At 40.5% G+C, this 19,025-nt stretch overlaps 1 protein-coding gene across 1 annotated transcript in view; it reads left to right on the top strand.

Annotated features, from left to right (window-relative positions):
• Positions 1–19,025, top strand: part of GALNT2 (polypeptide N-acetylgalactosaminyltransferase 2) — a 263,931-nt gene that overhangs the window by 240,055 nt on the left and 4,851 nt on the right. The window contains exons 12-15 of the mRNA XM_072647466.1: positions 3,056–3,148; positions 3,797–3,880; positions 6,880–7,006; positions 14,618–14,737. Of these exons, the coding sequence (XP_072503567.1) occupies positions 3,056–3,148; positions 3,797–3,880; positions 6,880–7,006; positions 14,618–14,737 (424 nt within the window). The remainder of the gene's footprint in view (positions 1–3,055; positions 3,149–3,796; positions 3,881–6,879; positions 7,007–14,617; positions 14,738–19,025) is intronic.

Below are 19,025 nucleotides of genomic sequence, written 5' to 3'. Positions count from 1 at the left end.
TTTATTCCTTTCAGAGAAAGAATAGCTTGGAGACAGACAGGAGAGGAGAGTTCAATCAATCAATCAATCAGTAAATATTTATTAAGCACTTACAAACACCAGGCTCGTGCTAAGTGCTGAAAGGTTATAGGAAATTTTTTAAAACCTTCATGTGGTAAGACTCAGTGGGCCAGCTGGTAGAGTTTAGAGTCTTATTGTTTTTCCCACAGCAAATGAATACTTCCCAAAGGAAGCATTTCCCTGAATTGATAGCATAGAATTTGAACTCGGTGAGGATCTTTGGGGCTCCGTGGGGCTGTTGGGCTCAGCCTGCCCTTGCTTCTCTGTAGCAGAGGACAACATGATGCAATGAAGATGCACATCTTACCTCGGAGATCTCATCTTAAACAAATTTTAACTCCCTTCACTTTTTTTTTTGTTAATGACTCATGAGACTCCTGAACTGAGTGATATTAAATTTTCTTTGTTCTCCCTGACTTTGTCTGACTAGAGGTTGGTACCAAGCTGTAAAATGACCAGAAAGTAAGGAGGGAAAAGATCTGGACCGTAAGAAAACCAAATAATCGGCTGTTTTTAGAGAATTAGGCTTGGCTGTCTATAATCCTTCAATGCATACACGTCCATGAAGCTTTCCCTACTCCCAACCCATATTTGGAACTTGTCTTTCCATCTAACCTTTCATAAGTGTTCTACCTCCCTTATTCTTGTATACTAATGTATTCTTCATTATAGTTCTTATGTAGTGTTGCATATTCATGTATGAGCCCATCCCCCTTCCCCCCCGCTAGATTATGAAGTTCATGGGAGCAGGACCATGTCTTAAATCAGTGTGTGTGTGTGTGTGTGTGTGTTTATGTTGACCTCCCTCAGTGCCTAGCACAGTGCCCTGCACATAGCAAGTATCTAATCAGTGGGTTTGGGATACACTAATTGAATTGAATGAATGATTTATACACAAACATTAGAATCATAGAAGGTTAATACTAGAGGGAACAACAGAGATCATCATGTTTGCATCTTTCATTTTGCCATTGAGGAAACTGAGGCCCAGAAAAGTGAAGTGATTTGTTCAGGGTTATACAGTGAGTGGCAAAGCCAGAGAATGAAAGATGATGTCCATTGGACCCAGTAGAAAGGCCCACAGCATTCCCAAAAGAATTTATAATGATTTTTTTCTGAGATTTCTTTGTGATCCAGTATCTCATAGCTATCTTTGAAATGTAATTGATATAATTAACACCAACCCAACCTCACAGAAATGCAAATACCAGGGTCCCCCCGCATCATGTGAAAAGTATGGCCCCCAAAAGCTCCATGGAAATCAGATCATCTTAGGATCATTTGTTGAGTCGTTTTTCAGTCATGCACGTCTGACTATGACCCCACTTGGGGTTTTCTTGGCAAAGATAACTGGGGTGCTCTTCATTCTTTCTCCAACTCATTTTACAGATGGGGCAACTGAAGAGACAGTATTAAGTGATTTGTCCAGGGTCATGCAGCTAGGAAGTGTCTGAAGCCAGATTTGAACTCACAAAGATGAGTCTTCCTGGCACCGTATCCACTGTGCCCTCTAGATTTAGAAAAAGAAGGAAATTGGACTTGGAGCTGGGAAGACCCAGGTTCACATCCTACCTTAGATACTTAGCTAGCTGTGTAATCCTGGACAGGTGATTCAAACCTCTCTGGGCTTAAGTTCCTCATCTATAAAATGAGAAGATTGAACTCAGTGATCTCTAAGGATTCTTCCAGATTATAAAATCGATAATATTCTTGGTCCAGACTCCTCTGAGAATGAGGAAACTGAGGCCTGGAGCAGTGGGATGACTTGTCAAGTTATTACTGGCAGGCCCAGAATTTGAACTCAGCTCATCTGACTATAAATGCAATTCTCCTTGTACTCTTCCTGGCATAGAGGAAAATGTTTTATTTAAAGAAATGTTCCAGGGCCTTCATCAATTTATAAAATCAAGGAACACTTTTGATGCAAATAATTTTAGCATTTCTAGGTTTTCTAAAAATTGGGTATGCCTATAAAGTTAGAGGTGCTAAGAGATTACCAGCATTGTCTGGTTTAGGCCTGTGATGTGAGGAGCCAAGGCAGTCTGTTTTAGTGTTCCACAGTTGTTTCAGAGAGAATCTTTGTTGCCTAAGATGGATGCAGGTTTGACAGCCTTTAATAAATGTTACACATTTAAATTTAACCGGCCCCGATATCCTTGAATCTCATGAATCTTCATATTTCCATGCTGTTTGGCCCATGATTTAACCTCTCCATTAGCTGCAGAGCCATGCGTGATTGTGAGGGTTAGGGATGTATGGTTTTTCATCTGACAAATGAAAGCTCAGATCTTTGTCTGTGTTACCTCAGTACGATGCAAAGTGAGCCCTAGAGATGTGTTCTTAAGGTCATCTCCTTTTAATCTACATTCCTTGTCAAAACAAGACACCAACTCACCTCAGGCAGACAGGGAGAAAAGAATAATGTAAACACTAAATCATCTCTATTTTCTTTTCTTTTCCTTTTTTTTCCCTAAAGAAATATGTCTGTTGTTTCCATACCCTTAACCTGTGAATACCTGAAGAGTAAAACTGTTATTGCCTGTAATAGGCACCATGCCTAGCACTCTGTGGAGGATAGGAATTCTTTTGTGTTCTTTCATGTTGTATTGCCCTAGTCCCTCCGTATCAGAATGTCGCAGCCAGCCCTCTGGTCTCTCCTTTCATTTTTGGAAAATTAGTCTGTGGGAAAGAAAAGCAACAAGAATTCTCTTGCACTCAAGATACATTGATTGATTGCCTACCAAAGCACAGTGCTGTGGTGGGCACTTTGACAAACATCATGGTATCCGTGGCATAGACCCTGCCCTCAAGGACTCTGAACTCCAGAAGGCTCTTCCAGTGCTCTGTGTTGGGGGGCATTCTTTATAGTCTCAGCCTTCCTTTGCTGACATTTCATGGAAAGGCCGTGGTAAAGAGAAGCTGTCACCACAGCGGGAGTTCACACAGGGATGATGGCAGGAAGCTTCTCAAAACACGTTTGTTGTTGTTGTTGTAGGAACACTCGCCGGGCAGCAGAAGTCTGGATGGATGAATATAAAAATTTTTACTATGCAGCAGTGCCTTCAGCCAGAAATGTTCCTTATGGGAAGTAAGTATTAATTATCTCTCCTTCTTTCCTCTACCTCATCCACAATACCAATGAAGCATTTGTTGGCCTTTGCTCTGGCCCCCAAAGCCCAACAGCTGCCCAGGTGTCAAAAAGCAAATCTTTGCCTCACAGTAAGGCAAAAGACCCTAGAGCTGCAGTGCCTAAGTCAGGGGCATGAGCCTCAGTCACAATGACCCCCTGAGATGTCATACTTCCTACCTACCATAAGAAGGAAGAGGTATCTTCCACCCAGTGGAACAAATTTTAGTGCTGGTTAGAGGGAGGCTGTACCCAATTCAGGAAAAAACAACTTGCAGAAGTCAGGGTTTGGGGGTAGTGATGCTATTGGAAAAGGCTCCCCATAAAAGGGGGTGACTGAGCTCAGTCTTAAAGTATAGCATAGATTGTAAGGGGTGAAGGTGAGGAAGGAGTATGCATTGGGGAACAGACTATGTGAATGTGAAGGCATGGAGATAGATGGAATGATGAGCTCAGGGTCCAATGAGTTAGCTAGAGTATAACACGTGTGAAGGGGAATGCTGTGTAACACAGCTGGAAAGGTAAGTTGGAACCATACTGGGAGTGGCATTAAATGTCCTTCCTGTTATCAATAATGGTGGTAGTTTTTCCTTATCTCTTTCTCTCTAGTATCCAGAGTCGACTAGAACTAAGAAAGAAACTTAGTTGCAAGCCCTTCAAATGGTACCTTGAAAATGTCTACCCTGAATTAAGGTGAGTCTCCAATGGTCTGGATTTTGTTCTGTAGGTGTGTATTTTTTCTGGCTGGCAAGTTAGCCCAAAGAGTTTCCCTTCCATGTTATAGGTAGCTCCTCTAGATTGTACTCTGACATTTTAGGGTTTCACTTTTCCTTCTAGAATTGGTAGGGATTTGGAAACATCCTAGTCCACCCCCTTTTTCCAGTTAGCATTATATGGCTGACAGTTATGGAGCCATGGTTTCTGAAGTGTTGAAATTGAGGATCACCCTGAGTGTACTTAGAGAAGCATGATGTATATATGAGAAGATTGATACACACTTCAAAAAAAGGAATTAAGAAAGAGAAGTGATGTAAAGGATGTCATCAAAGAAATGTCTGAGTGAAGAAGATGGGTTAAGCATGTGGTTAGAGCAAGGGATAGCCAATGGACTACTTACATACTCCATTAGTATATTCAGTATGTCAAGAGAAAGCAAGAAAGACCCCCAGCACACTGGGACTCCCTGAAGGACGTGGGTAAGAGCTATGTATTGTATATACAGTACTAAATCCTCAGGATTGGATAGATTGCTGTCTTCATTATTGAAAGGAATGTCCCCGTGGACAAGGTCAAAGGTCCATAAAAGTTTTTGAGTATTTTTCCTAAGCCATGCAAGACCAATAGTGTTCTTTAAATTATCCACAGTTTCCCTTCTAGTATTTGCTCTGTGTTTCCTCTCCTGTCCAAACAGTGCCATGCCAGTCAAGTATTTCGTCACGTAATTCAGGAATTCTCTTGCAACATTACTCTGGCTGACTGATGTGTCTCTTGACACTTTTTTGCGTTGCCTCCATACTCACTAGTAGGCTTCAGGAGGTAAAGTTAGAGCTAAGCCAACGCTTTTTTTTCCCCTTCATATTAGATGGCATCCTCCATTAAAAACTGTCTAATGGGTTCAAGAACCTTTCTTGGGTTATTGAAGGGTGTGCTAATAGAGTGCAAAGTAACTGGTCCTAACAAACTAGAAAACTTCAGTCTTGGCCTGCTGTCCAAGGACCAGCCCAGGGGTGACAAATTATTTAGCTGTAGCAATGGTCTAAGACTTATGTGACGAGCTGTTAGAGGGATCGTGGCCTGTGTTGGTGAAGGAAGTACTCATTCTGGTAAAGTTATAAATCCTTTAAGGATTTTTTAAGAAAGAAGTGTTTTTATACATTTGGTTTTACATCATGCAAGTTTCTGAGCTGATCTCTTACCCCTTGCCCTCCCAGATACTCATTCCTTTCAATGCAATAAGAAAAAAAATTCCATCAAAAATAACCAGCGTGGGGCAGCTGGGTGGCACAGTGGGTAGAGCACTATCCCTACAGTCAGGAGGACCAGAGTTCAAATCTGTCCTAAGACACTTAGTAGCTAAAAAAAAAGTAACTAGTATATTGGAAGAGTCTGATATTTTGCATCATTCCATACCCATAGTCCCCTACCTCTGCCGACAAAGAAAGGGCCAAACTTAGTCATTATAATTTTGCAGCATTCATTCTTTACTTCTTTCTTGTCGCTACCTTTCCTAATTATTCTCAATTATTAAAAGAGATGCTTATCATTCAATGCTTTTTTTTTCCTATAGTAGACCAGCACAATGGCCTTTTAGAGAAGGCTGTCAAACTAAGTCTCAGAAAACATGCACTATAGTCCTGGGTTTACCACTGGTCTTTTATGGCAGTGGATAAGGTGCTTGACTACTATAAGCCCCACTCTTCCCCATGGGATAAGTGGGAATTATAATGCATATTCCATGCCTACTTCCAAGAGCAGAGAAATGGCAGGAGAAATCGCCCTTAGATCAATCTTTCTAGGCCCAGCCCTATAGTTTAAATTACTCTTAAATCCTGTGTCCCAAGGGACTATAGATAACCTTATTTATAGACCTGAAGATCTGTTCTATTTCAGAATCTAACCTAAATTAATCTTCCTAAAGAAACGGTTTGGAGAGTTTGCAGTTTCATATGGTTTATTCCTTACTCTGAATATTCCTGGAGTATTTTGTATCGAGTTATAGATCCCTCATGCAACGATTGTGTGCACAAAAGCCACCACATCATATTCTCGGGGAAAGCTCTTAGAGATCCCTAGACCTGAGATTTATTTGTGACTTAGGTGATGCTGTTCTGTTTTTATCTTGCTCTTGACATATATAGCTCTTCCCAAATCTTTTCACTGCTTGTAAATACTAAAATGAATCATCAGCTAAGATGAGTATAGGTATATCTTAATTTTTTTTATTTCAGAAGTATTAAAGAAAATATTCTTTCCTCTTTCCCTCTGAAAAAGAAAGCCTTTTGCTTGGGAAGTATCTGTTCATCATTAAAGCACTGCCCTCCCTCCAGCAATATATACCCCCATATTTTATAATTTGCGGTGTTAGTATCAGAGCTCCCAAGAAAAGTCCTTTCTGTCCCCACTGTCTGTTCCTTCCCCTGAAGGAGTCTTAGATTGACTCTGACCAACCTCTGTGCTCAGGCCTTGTCCAACAGCAGCTCTTAGCCTCTGTCTAGAAATTGCAATTAGAACCTCCCCTCCACCTCCCACTATTTAAAAGTCAAATGAAGGTCTGCGGAAAAATATGAGATGATGGGAGTTTTCCTTTGATCTGAATTCATTAATTACATCTGTAATTACTCTTATCAAGCCAATCCTGAAACATCAAAACCTTGTACTTTCCTGAAAATTGCCAAAGGAAGGAAGAAAGGGAGAGAGAAGGAAGGAAGGAAGGAAGGAAGGAAGGAAGGAAGGAAGGAAGGAAGGAAGGAAGGAAGGAAGGAAGGAAGGAAGGAAGGAAGGAAGGAAGGAAAGAAAGAAAGATGGAGATCTATCTCACTGACACAACTCTATTTAGGGGCATAAGATATATCATTAAGCATTTTAACTTCACTAGGGCAATCATTATTTAAGGTAAAACCAGTGAGATAGAGAATTTCATGGAAAAGAAGGAGAGATAAAATTAAAGTAGTAATTTCTTCTTTGTCTTTCAGGGTTCCCGACCATCAGGATATAGCTTTTGGAGCATTGCAGCAGGGTAACAATTGCCTGGATACTTTGGGACATTTTGCAGATGGCGTTGTAGGAGTTTATGAGTGTCACAACTCTGGGGGAAACCAGGTATGTTTTCTGGGTCAAGGTTGATAATCTATAGGTTGAGCCCTATAATGGAAGGGATAATGGGGAACCCAGAGCTTGGAAAACGTTTTTGCTAACTTTTCACTGGAAAACAGAAATTTCCACCTGACTATGAGGATTGGAATTATAGGATTTTCATGGTGCAAGGACTTTAGTGCATTGCTGTTTTAGTATCCAGCCTTGGAGATGAAGGAAAGTCCTCATGTTACAGTCCCACCACCTTTAATAGAGAGCATAGACTTGAGTTAGAAGGGACCTAAGAGGTCATCTAGATCAACCCCAGCATTTTACAGATGAGGGAACACAGAGGTCCAAGGAAATCAAGTGACTTGACCCATGTCACTCAGGTGGTATGCACCAGGGGCAAAATTGGACATTATAGTTAGTGTTTTCTCTTTCTCTTTGTCTTCTCTCTCTCTGTCCCCCCAAATTCCCTCTCTATCTTTTATTACCTGTGTTACATTGACCAAGTCACTTCACTTACCTATTTTCTAGGCTTTTGTTGGCTCATCTGTAAATTAAAGGGATTGGCCTAGATGACCTCTAAGATCCCATTTATCTCTAATTTTATGTTCCTATGAATTCTCCAGTCCTGCACTATTTCCCCCCATCCTTTATAGACTAAACTATTTTTCCTCTTCCTAAATTTATGTCCTTCTTAAACATTCTACCAAATTTCTACGGGCAGCTAGGTGGCACAGTGGTTAGAATGCCAACCTTAGAGTCAGGAGGACCTGAGTTCAAATTTGGCCTTGGAGATTTACTAGCCATGTGACCCTGAGCAAGTCACTTAACCCTGTTTGCCTCAGTTCTTCATCTGTAAAAGGAACTGGAGAAGGAAATGACAAATCACTCTAGTATCTTTGCCAAGAAAACCCAAAATGGGAGTAAGGGAGTAAGATATAACTGAAAGGACAGCAACAGCAACAAAAGCACATTTCTAGATGACCTGTGGCTCCCATCTCACTGTCTTTACAGGTAACAAATCAACTCTTGGGCAGTGAGTATTTTGTACCCATCCAGTTTCCAACTTCATCAGTTTCCCTATGTTTTTATTCAAATATTCTTCCCTCCCAGAGGATTGATTTCCTAGTCCCTACTGGAGTACAGACTTATAATAGAAAAATACCTTATGTCTCCATCACCATTCTACAAATAAAGTTAGAGTTTCTGAACTTGATGCTTTCATCCTCCAATCTGGGAGCTCAGTGTCTATCTGATGGGCCTGCCTGGTGATAAAGGTATTGCATAAGCAGATGCATGAACTGTCTGGTCCAAAGAAAAACCAAAGTTGGAAAAGCTTGTCTTTTGAAACCATAGTCTCCTTGGCAATCTTCCTCTCTCTCTCTGGCATCCTCCCATCCTCAAAACTTCTTTATTACATCCTATTCTTCTCTGTCAACTAATCTCTACAAGATTTAGCTGATAATTAGGTTGCTAGTACTGTTTTAGGGAGTAATAACCCTGATTTTATCTCACACACACATCCCCAAGAATATTTGTATTTTAAAAGTGTCCTCTTAAAAGGTATAACTTCATAGACCTCAAAAAAATCTGAGACATCATGTAGTCTAATCTTTTCTTACAAAAGTAGAAATTATTAAAATCTCCCACCCACTATCCCCCTGGACAAGGACTAAGTAAACAAAGATTTGGCATACCTACCTCTGGTCTAGGGAGAAGTGGTAGAAATGGGTTTTAGAATAAAGGAAAGCTTATGTTGGAAGAAAGGAAAGGAGAAAAGTCCCTGATCCCCAATAAACATTTGGCAACAGTAATCAATTTTATTTCTATTATCTTTTTCAAGTATCCAGTCAGGAAATTTTCAGGGCTTACAATTCTGGTCTGATGAGCTGCTGTTGCCCTTGGATGATATCCCTGTTTCCAAAATAGGAAAATGTGTGCCTTCTTCCACAGGCTGTCTTCCCAGTTATGAACAAAGAAAATGAGCTCCTGGCTTCAAACATGTTTTGTCTATTTTATTAGGGTCTGTTTAGCTGAATATAATCCTTCTCTAAGGTATGACACTGAGTATCAGCAAAGCCCCATTGCTAACAGCAATATAACATCCTCAATACAGCCTTTGCTAGTTTCTTGGCTAGATGTTGGAAACGTTGGGAGAAAGTATGCTTGCCAATGTCTTGACAGTTGAGTTGTTGAAAGTACCATCTCACCCTGCTGGGGGTTGATTACTAAAGAGAGTGCCAGTGTCCCATAGTTAAATGTTGTAGGACATCCCACTTAAAAATGAAGCTTTCTATGTAACTTCACCTTTGGGAAATTAATTCCAGAAGTAAAATGAAAATTTTATTGTGTTACAATAAGCTTCATAGCTGTTCATGGCAGCATATATAATGATACCTCTACGGTGGTGGCCATAAGCATGAAGGATGACCTTATGTTAGAACATTGATTCAGTACTTGTGAAGTCCATTTGACCATAATGCAGAATTCTCATCTATGGTGAAAAGACTTAAGTTCTAACAATTAGCGAGCTTGTGTTCAGTGAAATGCAGGGAGAAGTAACTGTAGGGGATGGGTATGATGGATTCGGGACACTCTGTTGTGCATCGGCTGCCATGGCTTACATCATACATTATTGGGAGTGGAGAGTGAGCAGGAAAACAGGACAACAAAGGAAAAGATACCAGCATAAAGGAGGATGGAGGAAATCTAGGAAAACAGGTGTAGAAGGGAAGAGAGGAAAAACACATGTAACTGGTGGGAATTGTTAGGTGCATGGTGACATGGCAGGAAGGGGGAAAACCAAAGAACATGAATTTGTTGTCACCAACCTGGTGTAGGTTCACTGTACTCTTTTGTAAACTTTTATCTGGCACTTCCTAAAGTTTTATTTTCAAAGTGGATCATACTTTATTCACATTAGAACTAAGATTGTATTAAGTCTAAAGGTCTTACACAAGGTCCCTAATTAAATTTGTGTTCTTTAAGCTGGAACTTGTTGAACTAGTGCTGCCAACAGCTTTTGTATCCAAATTCACACAAGGGTGATGATTGGGGAACCTTTGTTGTGGCTGCGATGGTCTCTTTTCATAGATTACAAATATGTTTCTTTAGCAGGTGTGGAACTATATTAATGAAAGGGCCAAAGAGGCAATGTAATTATTTGTTTCTCTTTTTTCTAGTCCTTTTTGTTAATATCCCAAGTTAGAGAATGTTCCTCATTCCTTTCTCCCTGTACCTTCAAATCAAAGGCACCTTATCTCTCCCTCCCCCCCCACAAGAAGAGCAGAGAGAAGAAGAGAAAGTTACTAGATGTGATTTTCAGATGTAGGAATAAAAAAGTAATATAGGAAGAAAACTACTTTTTTCTGAGCTTGGAACCATATGTAGCAAAAATTCATTAATTCAGACCCTTGCCAGTTCAGAGTGTATGATAATTAAAGGCTAAGTTTACTTTTGCTCTATTTTTAAAGGGTTTTTTCTAAACCAATTAACAATGTAAATTTTTTAATCTTTTGAGAAAGATTTCAGTTTCATATAGGGAAAAATTTGCTAACAACTCTGTCAAAAAATGGTTTAGGGTATCTGGAGAGAGATTGAATTGTTCCAGTCTTGGCCATCTTCAGGCAGAGACTCAGTGGCCACCAGAGATTAGATTGGCACATATTAGGGATCTTGTAGAGAAGATTCCCTGCCCTAGGAGTTAGTGTAAATGGAAGGTTCCTTCCAATCCCACAGTTCTGGGATGCCTTAGGAACAACTATTATGTATAATTGTTGGCATGATGATTACAAATCATTCTCACATTTTAAATAAGTCCAAATTACATTTGGTTGGCCTAAGTACATTGTTGTATATCTTTGAAAGTATTAAAAAGTGTATATCCTTTTTTAAAAAATATTTTTATTTCAATAAATACTTCCCAATTCCATTTTTAAAGATTTTAGCATTCATTTTTTAGAATTTTGAGTTTCAAATTCTCTCCCTCCTTCCCCTTGAGAGGGCAAGTAATATATTGATTATCCATGTAAAGTCAGAAGTGTGTGTTCTTTTTTTTAAGTTCTGCAATTCAGACTGTTCATCTAAATGAGTCCGACCTATTTTTCCAGTTGATCGTATGTGAAAATATTTTGCCTGTTCACTTAAACCAAGGAAAGGGGGCAGAAATCTCATTTTAAGACATATAGGCAGTGTTCATTTCTGTTCATTCCTTCTTATGTCTTAAAGCAGACCCACTGCTGTTGCTAAACACTACACCTCTTTGAATCAATCTTTGTTGTGTAGATTCTGAGGCCTCTTGATTGTAAGGATTCCCTGTGTAGCTTTAGCTCAGGAAATTAATCGCTCCTTTTACCCCAGGGGTGATCACGTAAGACCGAGTGAGTCCAGGCAGTAGATGTCCTGTCAGCGGATCCGTTGGTAAAGTTCTTCTATAATTGGTTTCCCATTCTTTCTGGAAGGTTCAGTATTATATCTTTGGTAGTAGTGGCAACTTGCTTGATCGTCCTGCCCCAGGTAATGGTTGGTCTCAGATTACTCCTCTTAGCAGAATGCCTCTTGGTCACTTGCCAGTGCCCTCCCCAGTCCAGCTGCTCTCAGGGTGCCCTTTGGGGGTGGATTTTGATGTGCTGATGCCCAGAGAGACAGCCCAGAGCTCACTGGCCATACCCCCAGCTGATTTTGGCCTGTCCTCATAAAGGGGCAGTCTAATCAGATAACACATTTCTGCGCTGAAAACAGAAAAGAGACAGACTCCTTCAAAGTAATTGCAGTCTGGTCAAGATCGCTCTTTTTAGTCCTTGGATGCAGTCTCTCCATTAGAATTCTTTTTCTCGACTTCAGATCTAAGGGGCACTGTGTTAAACACTGGTGATATAAATATAAAAAAAGGAATCAGTGCCTGGGTTTAAGGATTAGTATTTACTCTCTTACAGGATAAATAAACAAGATATACAAATAAGTGTAGGGGTCAGGTGCTAACCAGTAAGAGGATCAGTACTGGCTTTGTGTAAGAGAGAACCTGTGACAAGGACCACCCCGTGTATTGGGAGGACAAAACCAAATCAAAACAAGATTATAGAAAGGCAGAAAGCAAAGCCAAGGATAAATTTTTGATAATATTCGGATGCCCCCTTGTCAGTGATTCAGTCAATAGACATTTATTACTAAATGCCAGGCACTGTGCCTAAATGCTGGGGATACCCAAAAAGCACCCCCTCCCCTAATAAATAGAGTTGAAAGGTTCCTGTCTTCAGTGGAGTTAGTTACTGTAACTAGAGAAGAGCCATTCCTTTCTGAAAAGAATCAGAATGGCATGATATGTCACAGGTGGGGAGAAGGAATTTGGAAGAATATTTCCTAACAGGAAAGAGGACGGTGCTGTGAAAGATCCAGTTTTGTTATTAGGCTTCTAGCAGAAGCTCAACAGACACACAGGAAATGAGAAAATTTATAGCCAAGTTTTAAGAGTGGCAATTCAAAAAAAAATTAAAATAAAAATGATTCCTTAAATATTTATGAATTTTGTTACAAATTCAGAGAATTGAAATGCAGTGGGAAGACCAAAGTGGTGACTTGCTCTGTTGTTTGCATAGCTAAATTAGTTTTGCTGGGATTTATCTGAAGTAGGCTTTTAAAATAATTAAGCAGAAAGTTACAGAAACATCACATATGGTACCAAGCTCTTTATTGAGGCTCAGGAAATGGCACGTTTCCTATGACCCCTTCTAATGTGTGCTTTCAACATAAAAAGTTCTTTCCCACACATAGATTCCCTCTACAGAACCTCCCTTCTCTTTTCTTCTTCAAAAAAGAACCCCTTCCACTTCCTCCTTGTCCCCCTTATTTCTCATCAAGAGCCTAAGTCGAAAGACTGAGTTCCTGTATTTATAAAGTAACTCCCCTGGAGAGAAAATGCCACCAAAGCAGCATCCCCAAGTTACTCTCGTGTCGTCAGATGCTAAAAGACTTTGGTTCTCGCATTCATACTTAGTCATAGAAATTTTCATAGAGCCCTTGCTTGACTTTCGCACCAAGAGTTAATACTGTTGGATGCTGAGCGTTAGTGAATCAGTATGATTGAAATTGATGTGGGAAGCAACGTGACTTGTTACTAGAGGACCAGTCTTGAATTCAGGAATCCCTGGGTCTGTTCCTGTCCCTTGATGCATACTGACTATGTCAGCAAATCACTGAACCTCTCAGTGACCCAGACAGCTCACTACAACTGTAAGTTACGGATGGGTTACCAGTCTGCCATGATGGAGAAAGTTTGACCCCAGGGAGCTCCTGATGATGAAATCATTTCTGTGGTACTTTAAAGGTTTGCAAAAAGCTTTACATGTATTCTCTTATTTAATCTTTGGGAGAAGAAAACAACACAAATAACCTGTGAGGTCATTGCTTTTACTATTTCCATTGTACAGATGAGAAAAATGAGACTTAGAAAGGTTAAGGGACTTAGCCAGGCTCCCGCAGCTTGTGTCTGAGGCCGGATTTAAGCTCAGGTCTTCCTGACTCCATGTCTAGCACTATATCCACTGCGCCACTTAGCTTCCCGCTAAATCACAAGAATAACACTCCCCTCCCTCAGAAAAAAATGAGATTGAAGTAAATATCTCTCCCATTTTGCTGGTAGAAGGGAAAATTGAGACCGAGAGGTTGACATTTCATAGGATAGTCTACCCTTCTTTTTTGAGAAAGGAAACTGGGGCCCAGAGAAGGGAAATAATTGGTCAAAGTCTTACAGTTAATAAGCCTCAGACTTAGATTTTGAATGCAAATTCTGACTGCAAATCTAGTGTTATTTACTCTCGTGCTCCTGGTCAGTAGTCAGGAAACATTTATGGAGCACTTGCTGTATGCTAAGCACTGAGGATACTGACTTTTTTAAAAAGAGAGACAGTTTCTACCTTCAAAGAGCTTATAATCTGATGAGAGAAGACAGCATGTAAAAGAAAGCTGAAAAGGAGGGGTACCCGGCCCAGGAGAATGGTGGAGAAGGCAAAGAACCCAGCAGTAATGCAGCCTGTTGGGAAGTGAGGAGATGTGTGAGATGTTCGTTCTTTTCCCTCTCCTTAAATAGTAGAGCTTATGGCTCTACACACTCGTGAGAGGGGCAGAGAGTACTGATGAGGGGTGAGTGACGAGGCTGACTGGATTTGGTGAGGTTATGACATTTCCCAATGATGAGCTCACGGAAGACTTCTTTGTTGCTCAGTTGAATCTTCGTGACCCCATTAGGGGTTTTCTTGGCAGAGATGCTGGAATGGTTTGACATTTCCTTCTCCAGCTCATTTTTCAGATAAGGAAACTGAGGCAAGCAAGATTAAGTGATTTGCCCAGGGTCACACAGCTAGTAAGTATCTGAGGTCAGATTTGAACTCAAGTCTTCCTGATTCCAGGCCTGACGTTTGCCAAAAAAGTCCAAAATGATTGTAGCCGGGGGGGAATGAAATGTCAACGGAGAGATTATATTAATGGCAGAGCAAGAGATTGAATCTAGGAGTCCCAAGTCCATATGCCTTGTATTATCCCCTGCTAACATTGGCCTTGGAATCCCCATACGTCTTTGTATATGAACAAATACTGTGGCCAAGTACTTATTTTGTTTTTGTATTTGTATTTCAGGAATGGGCCTTAACAAAGGACAAGTCAGTGAAACATATAGATTTGTGCCTTACTGTGGTGGACCGAGTGCCAGGCTCCCTCATAAAACTACAGGGCTGCAGAGAAAATGACAGCAGACAGGTGGGTACAACCAAAAGAGGAGCATGTGCCTTTATGAATTCAAAGCCAACCTGGTTGGTTTCTTAATTCTGAGACATTGGATATTCAGGCAGAATGTCCCCCAGTACTTCCATTCCTTTTCTTTTTGCTTGCAAAACTCTACTATGTTTCAAGGGAGGAGTTGTACCTATCCAAAGTTTGCTTCTTTACATCAGTTGTTTTGTGTTTTGTTATGATGGGTTTATCCCTTATATAACCATCTAAACTAAATTTCTTAAGGAGAGGGACCACATCTTATGCCTCATTGTGCTTCTCCCAGTTTTCATATGATCCCTAAATATAGTATCATATTACGATATGGAATTTGGAAGAGACCTTAGAAACCAGCTAGTCCAACCATCCAGTCTTAGTGAGTTACCTGGAGCACTGAGAAATTGACTTGCCCATGGTCACATCTCAAGAGCGATCCACACCACAGCAGAGAATCCCTTCTATCTGACAAGTAATTGGTCATTAAGTCTCTGCTTGAGAGCCGCCACTGAGGGGATTTCTACTGCCTCCCTGAGGCTGTCCCTTTTGCTTGAGGATAGCTCCACTTCTGAGGAAGTTTTTCCTGATACCAGACCTCAGTTTATCTCTACCACATCCACCCATTCCATCTAGTTCTGCCTTTGGGAGCCAAGTCTAATCACTCTTGCCCATATCAGCCCTTCCAACATTTGAAGATAGTCATCATGCATCCCCCACTCCCAAGTCTCCTCTTCTCCCGTAGGCACTCAGTATTTGTTGAATGATTAATTTCATACTAATGACCATAGTACAGAATTAGTGCTTGACACATAGACTTAGGCTGTCTAGAAAAACCTACCCATAGTATAGGTACAAGATAGGCAAACAAATAGATAATATTCAACTATTCTGTAAAGTCTTGCTAAAATTTTAAGAACAAGAAAGCAGACAACTGTCATGTTTCACCAGTTGGCCAAACCATACAAGGTTAATCTTAAATAGCAAAGCTTCATTTATTTGGATTGACTCTGTGAGAGGTTAGGCTGAGTTAATGAAAAGTCTAAATTCTGGATGGATGGCTTTTAAAAATATGAAATTTTTAAAAAGATGAAATTTTATTACTTTCAAGCAAGACACCCCAAACTAAAATCCACATGGGTGCTAATAGTAAAATGGGCTAAACTTGTGAAAAACTGGAATTAATCATATAGAACCTTACTATCTATGTTACATTATTAGGGATTGTTTTTCATTTATTTCAAAGTACAGGAATTAATTTTTCAACCCAGAAGTTGAAGAAATGTTTTATTTCTTGAAGCTTGGCATAATATTGTAGATTTTAGATTATATTTCCCTTTCTTGTAAGTGACATCCCAACTATTTCTCCAGAGAGAGAAATGATTTACAGTTTTTACAGAATGTATGATTTCATGAGGGAAGGAAGAGCATCCTTTACCAATTTTAAGTATTTTTACTTTACATTTTACTTTCCTCTGTGCCCTTTCTTTTTTTTTAAATTAAAAGTTTTTTAAATTTTATTTTTTACTCTTTAAAAGATAGAGCACATCTGGATTATTAAGACCCAGATCACTAGGGTATGACAACCTATGTTCCTTGTATATTTTTCGGAAGATCAGAAAGTTTTTAGAACTGGCACAGACTTTGGTCATCATACTCGTCCAATCCGCTCCTTTTCCAAATGAGAAAACTGAGACATAAAGAGAGGAACTGGCTCAATGATGGTCACATAGGTAGTAAGTGACGTAGCCAGGACTTCAATTCATACTGGGCCCTCTGATTGCAAATCAATGCTGTATCTAGTCTGGGATTTTGTATGTAATCAGAACTAACATTTCTACAACATCACCTGTTTTATATATCATACCCCTTTTTTCTTTGTCTGACTCCCTCAGTACAACTCAGAGCAGGAGTTCTTAACTCTCGGTGTCATAGATACCCTTGGTGGTCCAGGGAAGCCTGGGGCCCCTTCTCACAACAGTGTTTTTAACAGTAAAATACAAAGAAAATCAATCATGTTGTTGCCGTTGTTCTTTGTGACCGCGTTTGGGGTTTTCTTGGCAAAGAGCTCATTTTACAGATGAGGAAACTGAGGCACACAAGGTTAAGGACTTGCCCAGTGTCTCACAGGTAGTAAGTGTCTGAGGCTGAATTTGAACTCAGGAAGATGATTTTTCCTGACTCTAAGCCCAGAATTCTCTCCACTGCTTGAAACATCAAAAATTTTTAAGCAAGTTCACAGACCAGAGTTACCATTTAATACTTTGGAATAATTCCAGGTACCAGAAGCACCTTCCAGTATGCCCAGTTCGCTGTCACTGACACACTCCGGCACTGAACTCATTCTTTCATTAGTCTTTATTGTAAGGTGGGTGAGAAGGTAGAAGCTGCCAGATGAGTATTATAACCTACCGTTCAATAACACGTTTAACGTCGGGCTCTCCAACAGAGTTGTTCTGCAGAGCCTCCTTCCTTGGCACTACCCTGTTAAGCTTCTCAGCCATGATGCACGCCCCACTCTCACCTCATGATCTAGGCCCCAGTTCCTGTAAGGACTGCCTGGGTGGCAGCTGGCTGTGAGGCATTGCTGTGTTCCCTGCAGAGGTCAATAAATACTGATTTTTATGACGAGACTTCGTGATTTTCCCAGTGTCATAGAGCTGAACTATTACATAGTAGTTGGTGCTTTTAAAGAGTTGTGTCCCATAGGGAACGTCTGCCTAAAGTGGGTTTGGAACCCTTTTTTTGGAGATGTTTAGAAGATAAAAATGGATCTCTCTCTGCTGTGAGCATTCCACCCATGGTAGAAATAGGTTCCTTAGGTTCTGTATCCTCTCAAAATCCCCAGAAGCATTTCATATATCATGTCCGTATAATGAGTACCCATGTCTTAGTACTGACTTGACTTTCAGTAGTGCCAGCTCTTCAGATTCTGCAGATATTTCTAGTATTTGTCTGACTATGTGCTCTCTCCTCTTTCTCCCCTCTGACAACTTTCAGAAAAATTTTTATGGCTTTTACACAATCACTTTTGGTCACCACCATCCTTCAGTAACCTAGCTTCTCAACCGTAGACTCATTCTCAACTTCTGCTACCCACCCCCACCCTGTACCCTCCATATATCCAGTCAGTTGTCAAGTCTACATTTGCAACATCTCTTGCGTTTTTTCCTCTTCTCCCCACTCACATAGCTACCACTCCAGGTCAAAGCCCTCATTACCTCTGGACCGGAGTATTTTAAGATTATTTTCCAGGGAATAAGCATTTATTTTTTCCTCCTACTCTACCCCTAACACACTCACTTAAAACTTTTCAAAAAAAGAAAAAAAAGCCCTCCCCCACCCCCATACACATGCTTAGTTTTTCTTTAAAGGAAAAAAAAGCCTTGTGACAAAAACAAGTATTCATACAAAATGGATTTCCATATTGACCACGTCCAGAAATCTGTGTCTTGTTCTATATATTTAATCCATTGCATCTCTGATAGGAGGTGACTAATACATTTCATCATCAGACCTCTGGAATCATGATTGATTATTGTAACAGAGTTTTTGGCCTCCCTGCCTCAAGCGCTCTCCAGACTACTCTCCAAACAGCTGCCAAAGTGATATCACCAAACCATGTCTCTGGCCACATCATTCCCCTGTTCAGAAATAAACTCCATTAGTTCCCTCTTGTCTTTAGTATCAAATGCAAGCTTCTCTGCTTGGTGTTTATGAGCCGTTCGTGATCTGGCTCCAGCCTACCCTTCACACATTCTAAAGTCCAGCCCAAGTGTCCCCCATGGTCATCTTCATGCATAACATTCCATTTCTCCCAATGCCTTTCTACATGTGATCTATTCCCCATGCCAAGCATGCCCGCCCTTCTCACCTCTGCTTCTCAGAGCCCCTTCAAAGCTCAACTCAAGCACTGCCTTCCACATGGTACGTTTGCAGGCTCCCCCTAGTTGCTAGTGCCTCTCTCCCCAAATTACCTCGTATGTATTTTCTCTGTCCACATCTGTCTTTTAATAAACTGTAAACTTCTTGAGGACAAGGATTATTTCGTTTTTATCTTTGTGTCTCCAGAAGCCAGCATATTCTAGTTGCTCTTAAATGTGTGTTGATTTAATAGTTGATTGATCTTTTTGCCTGTCACTCTCTTTGGGACATCCATGGTCTGTGGTACCCTGGACAACCATCCTTTTGCTTTGGTCATTTGTTCAGCCATGTCTGACTCTGTGACACCATGGACTTGGCAAAGATACTGGGATGGTTTGCCATCTCCTTCTCCAGTGTG

The sequence above is a fragment of the Notamacropus eugenii genome, chromosome 2 (assembly GCF_028372415.1).
Source record: "Notamacropus eugenii isolate mMacEug1 chromosome 2, mMacEug1.pri_v2, whole genome shotgun sequence".
NCBI lineage: Eukaryota > Metazoa > Chordata > Mammalia > Diprotodontia > Macropodidae > Notamacropus > Notamacropus eugenii.
This window is presented reverse-complemented; position numbering and strand designations above follow the sequence as displayed.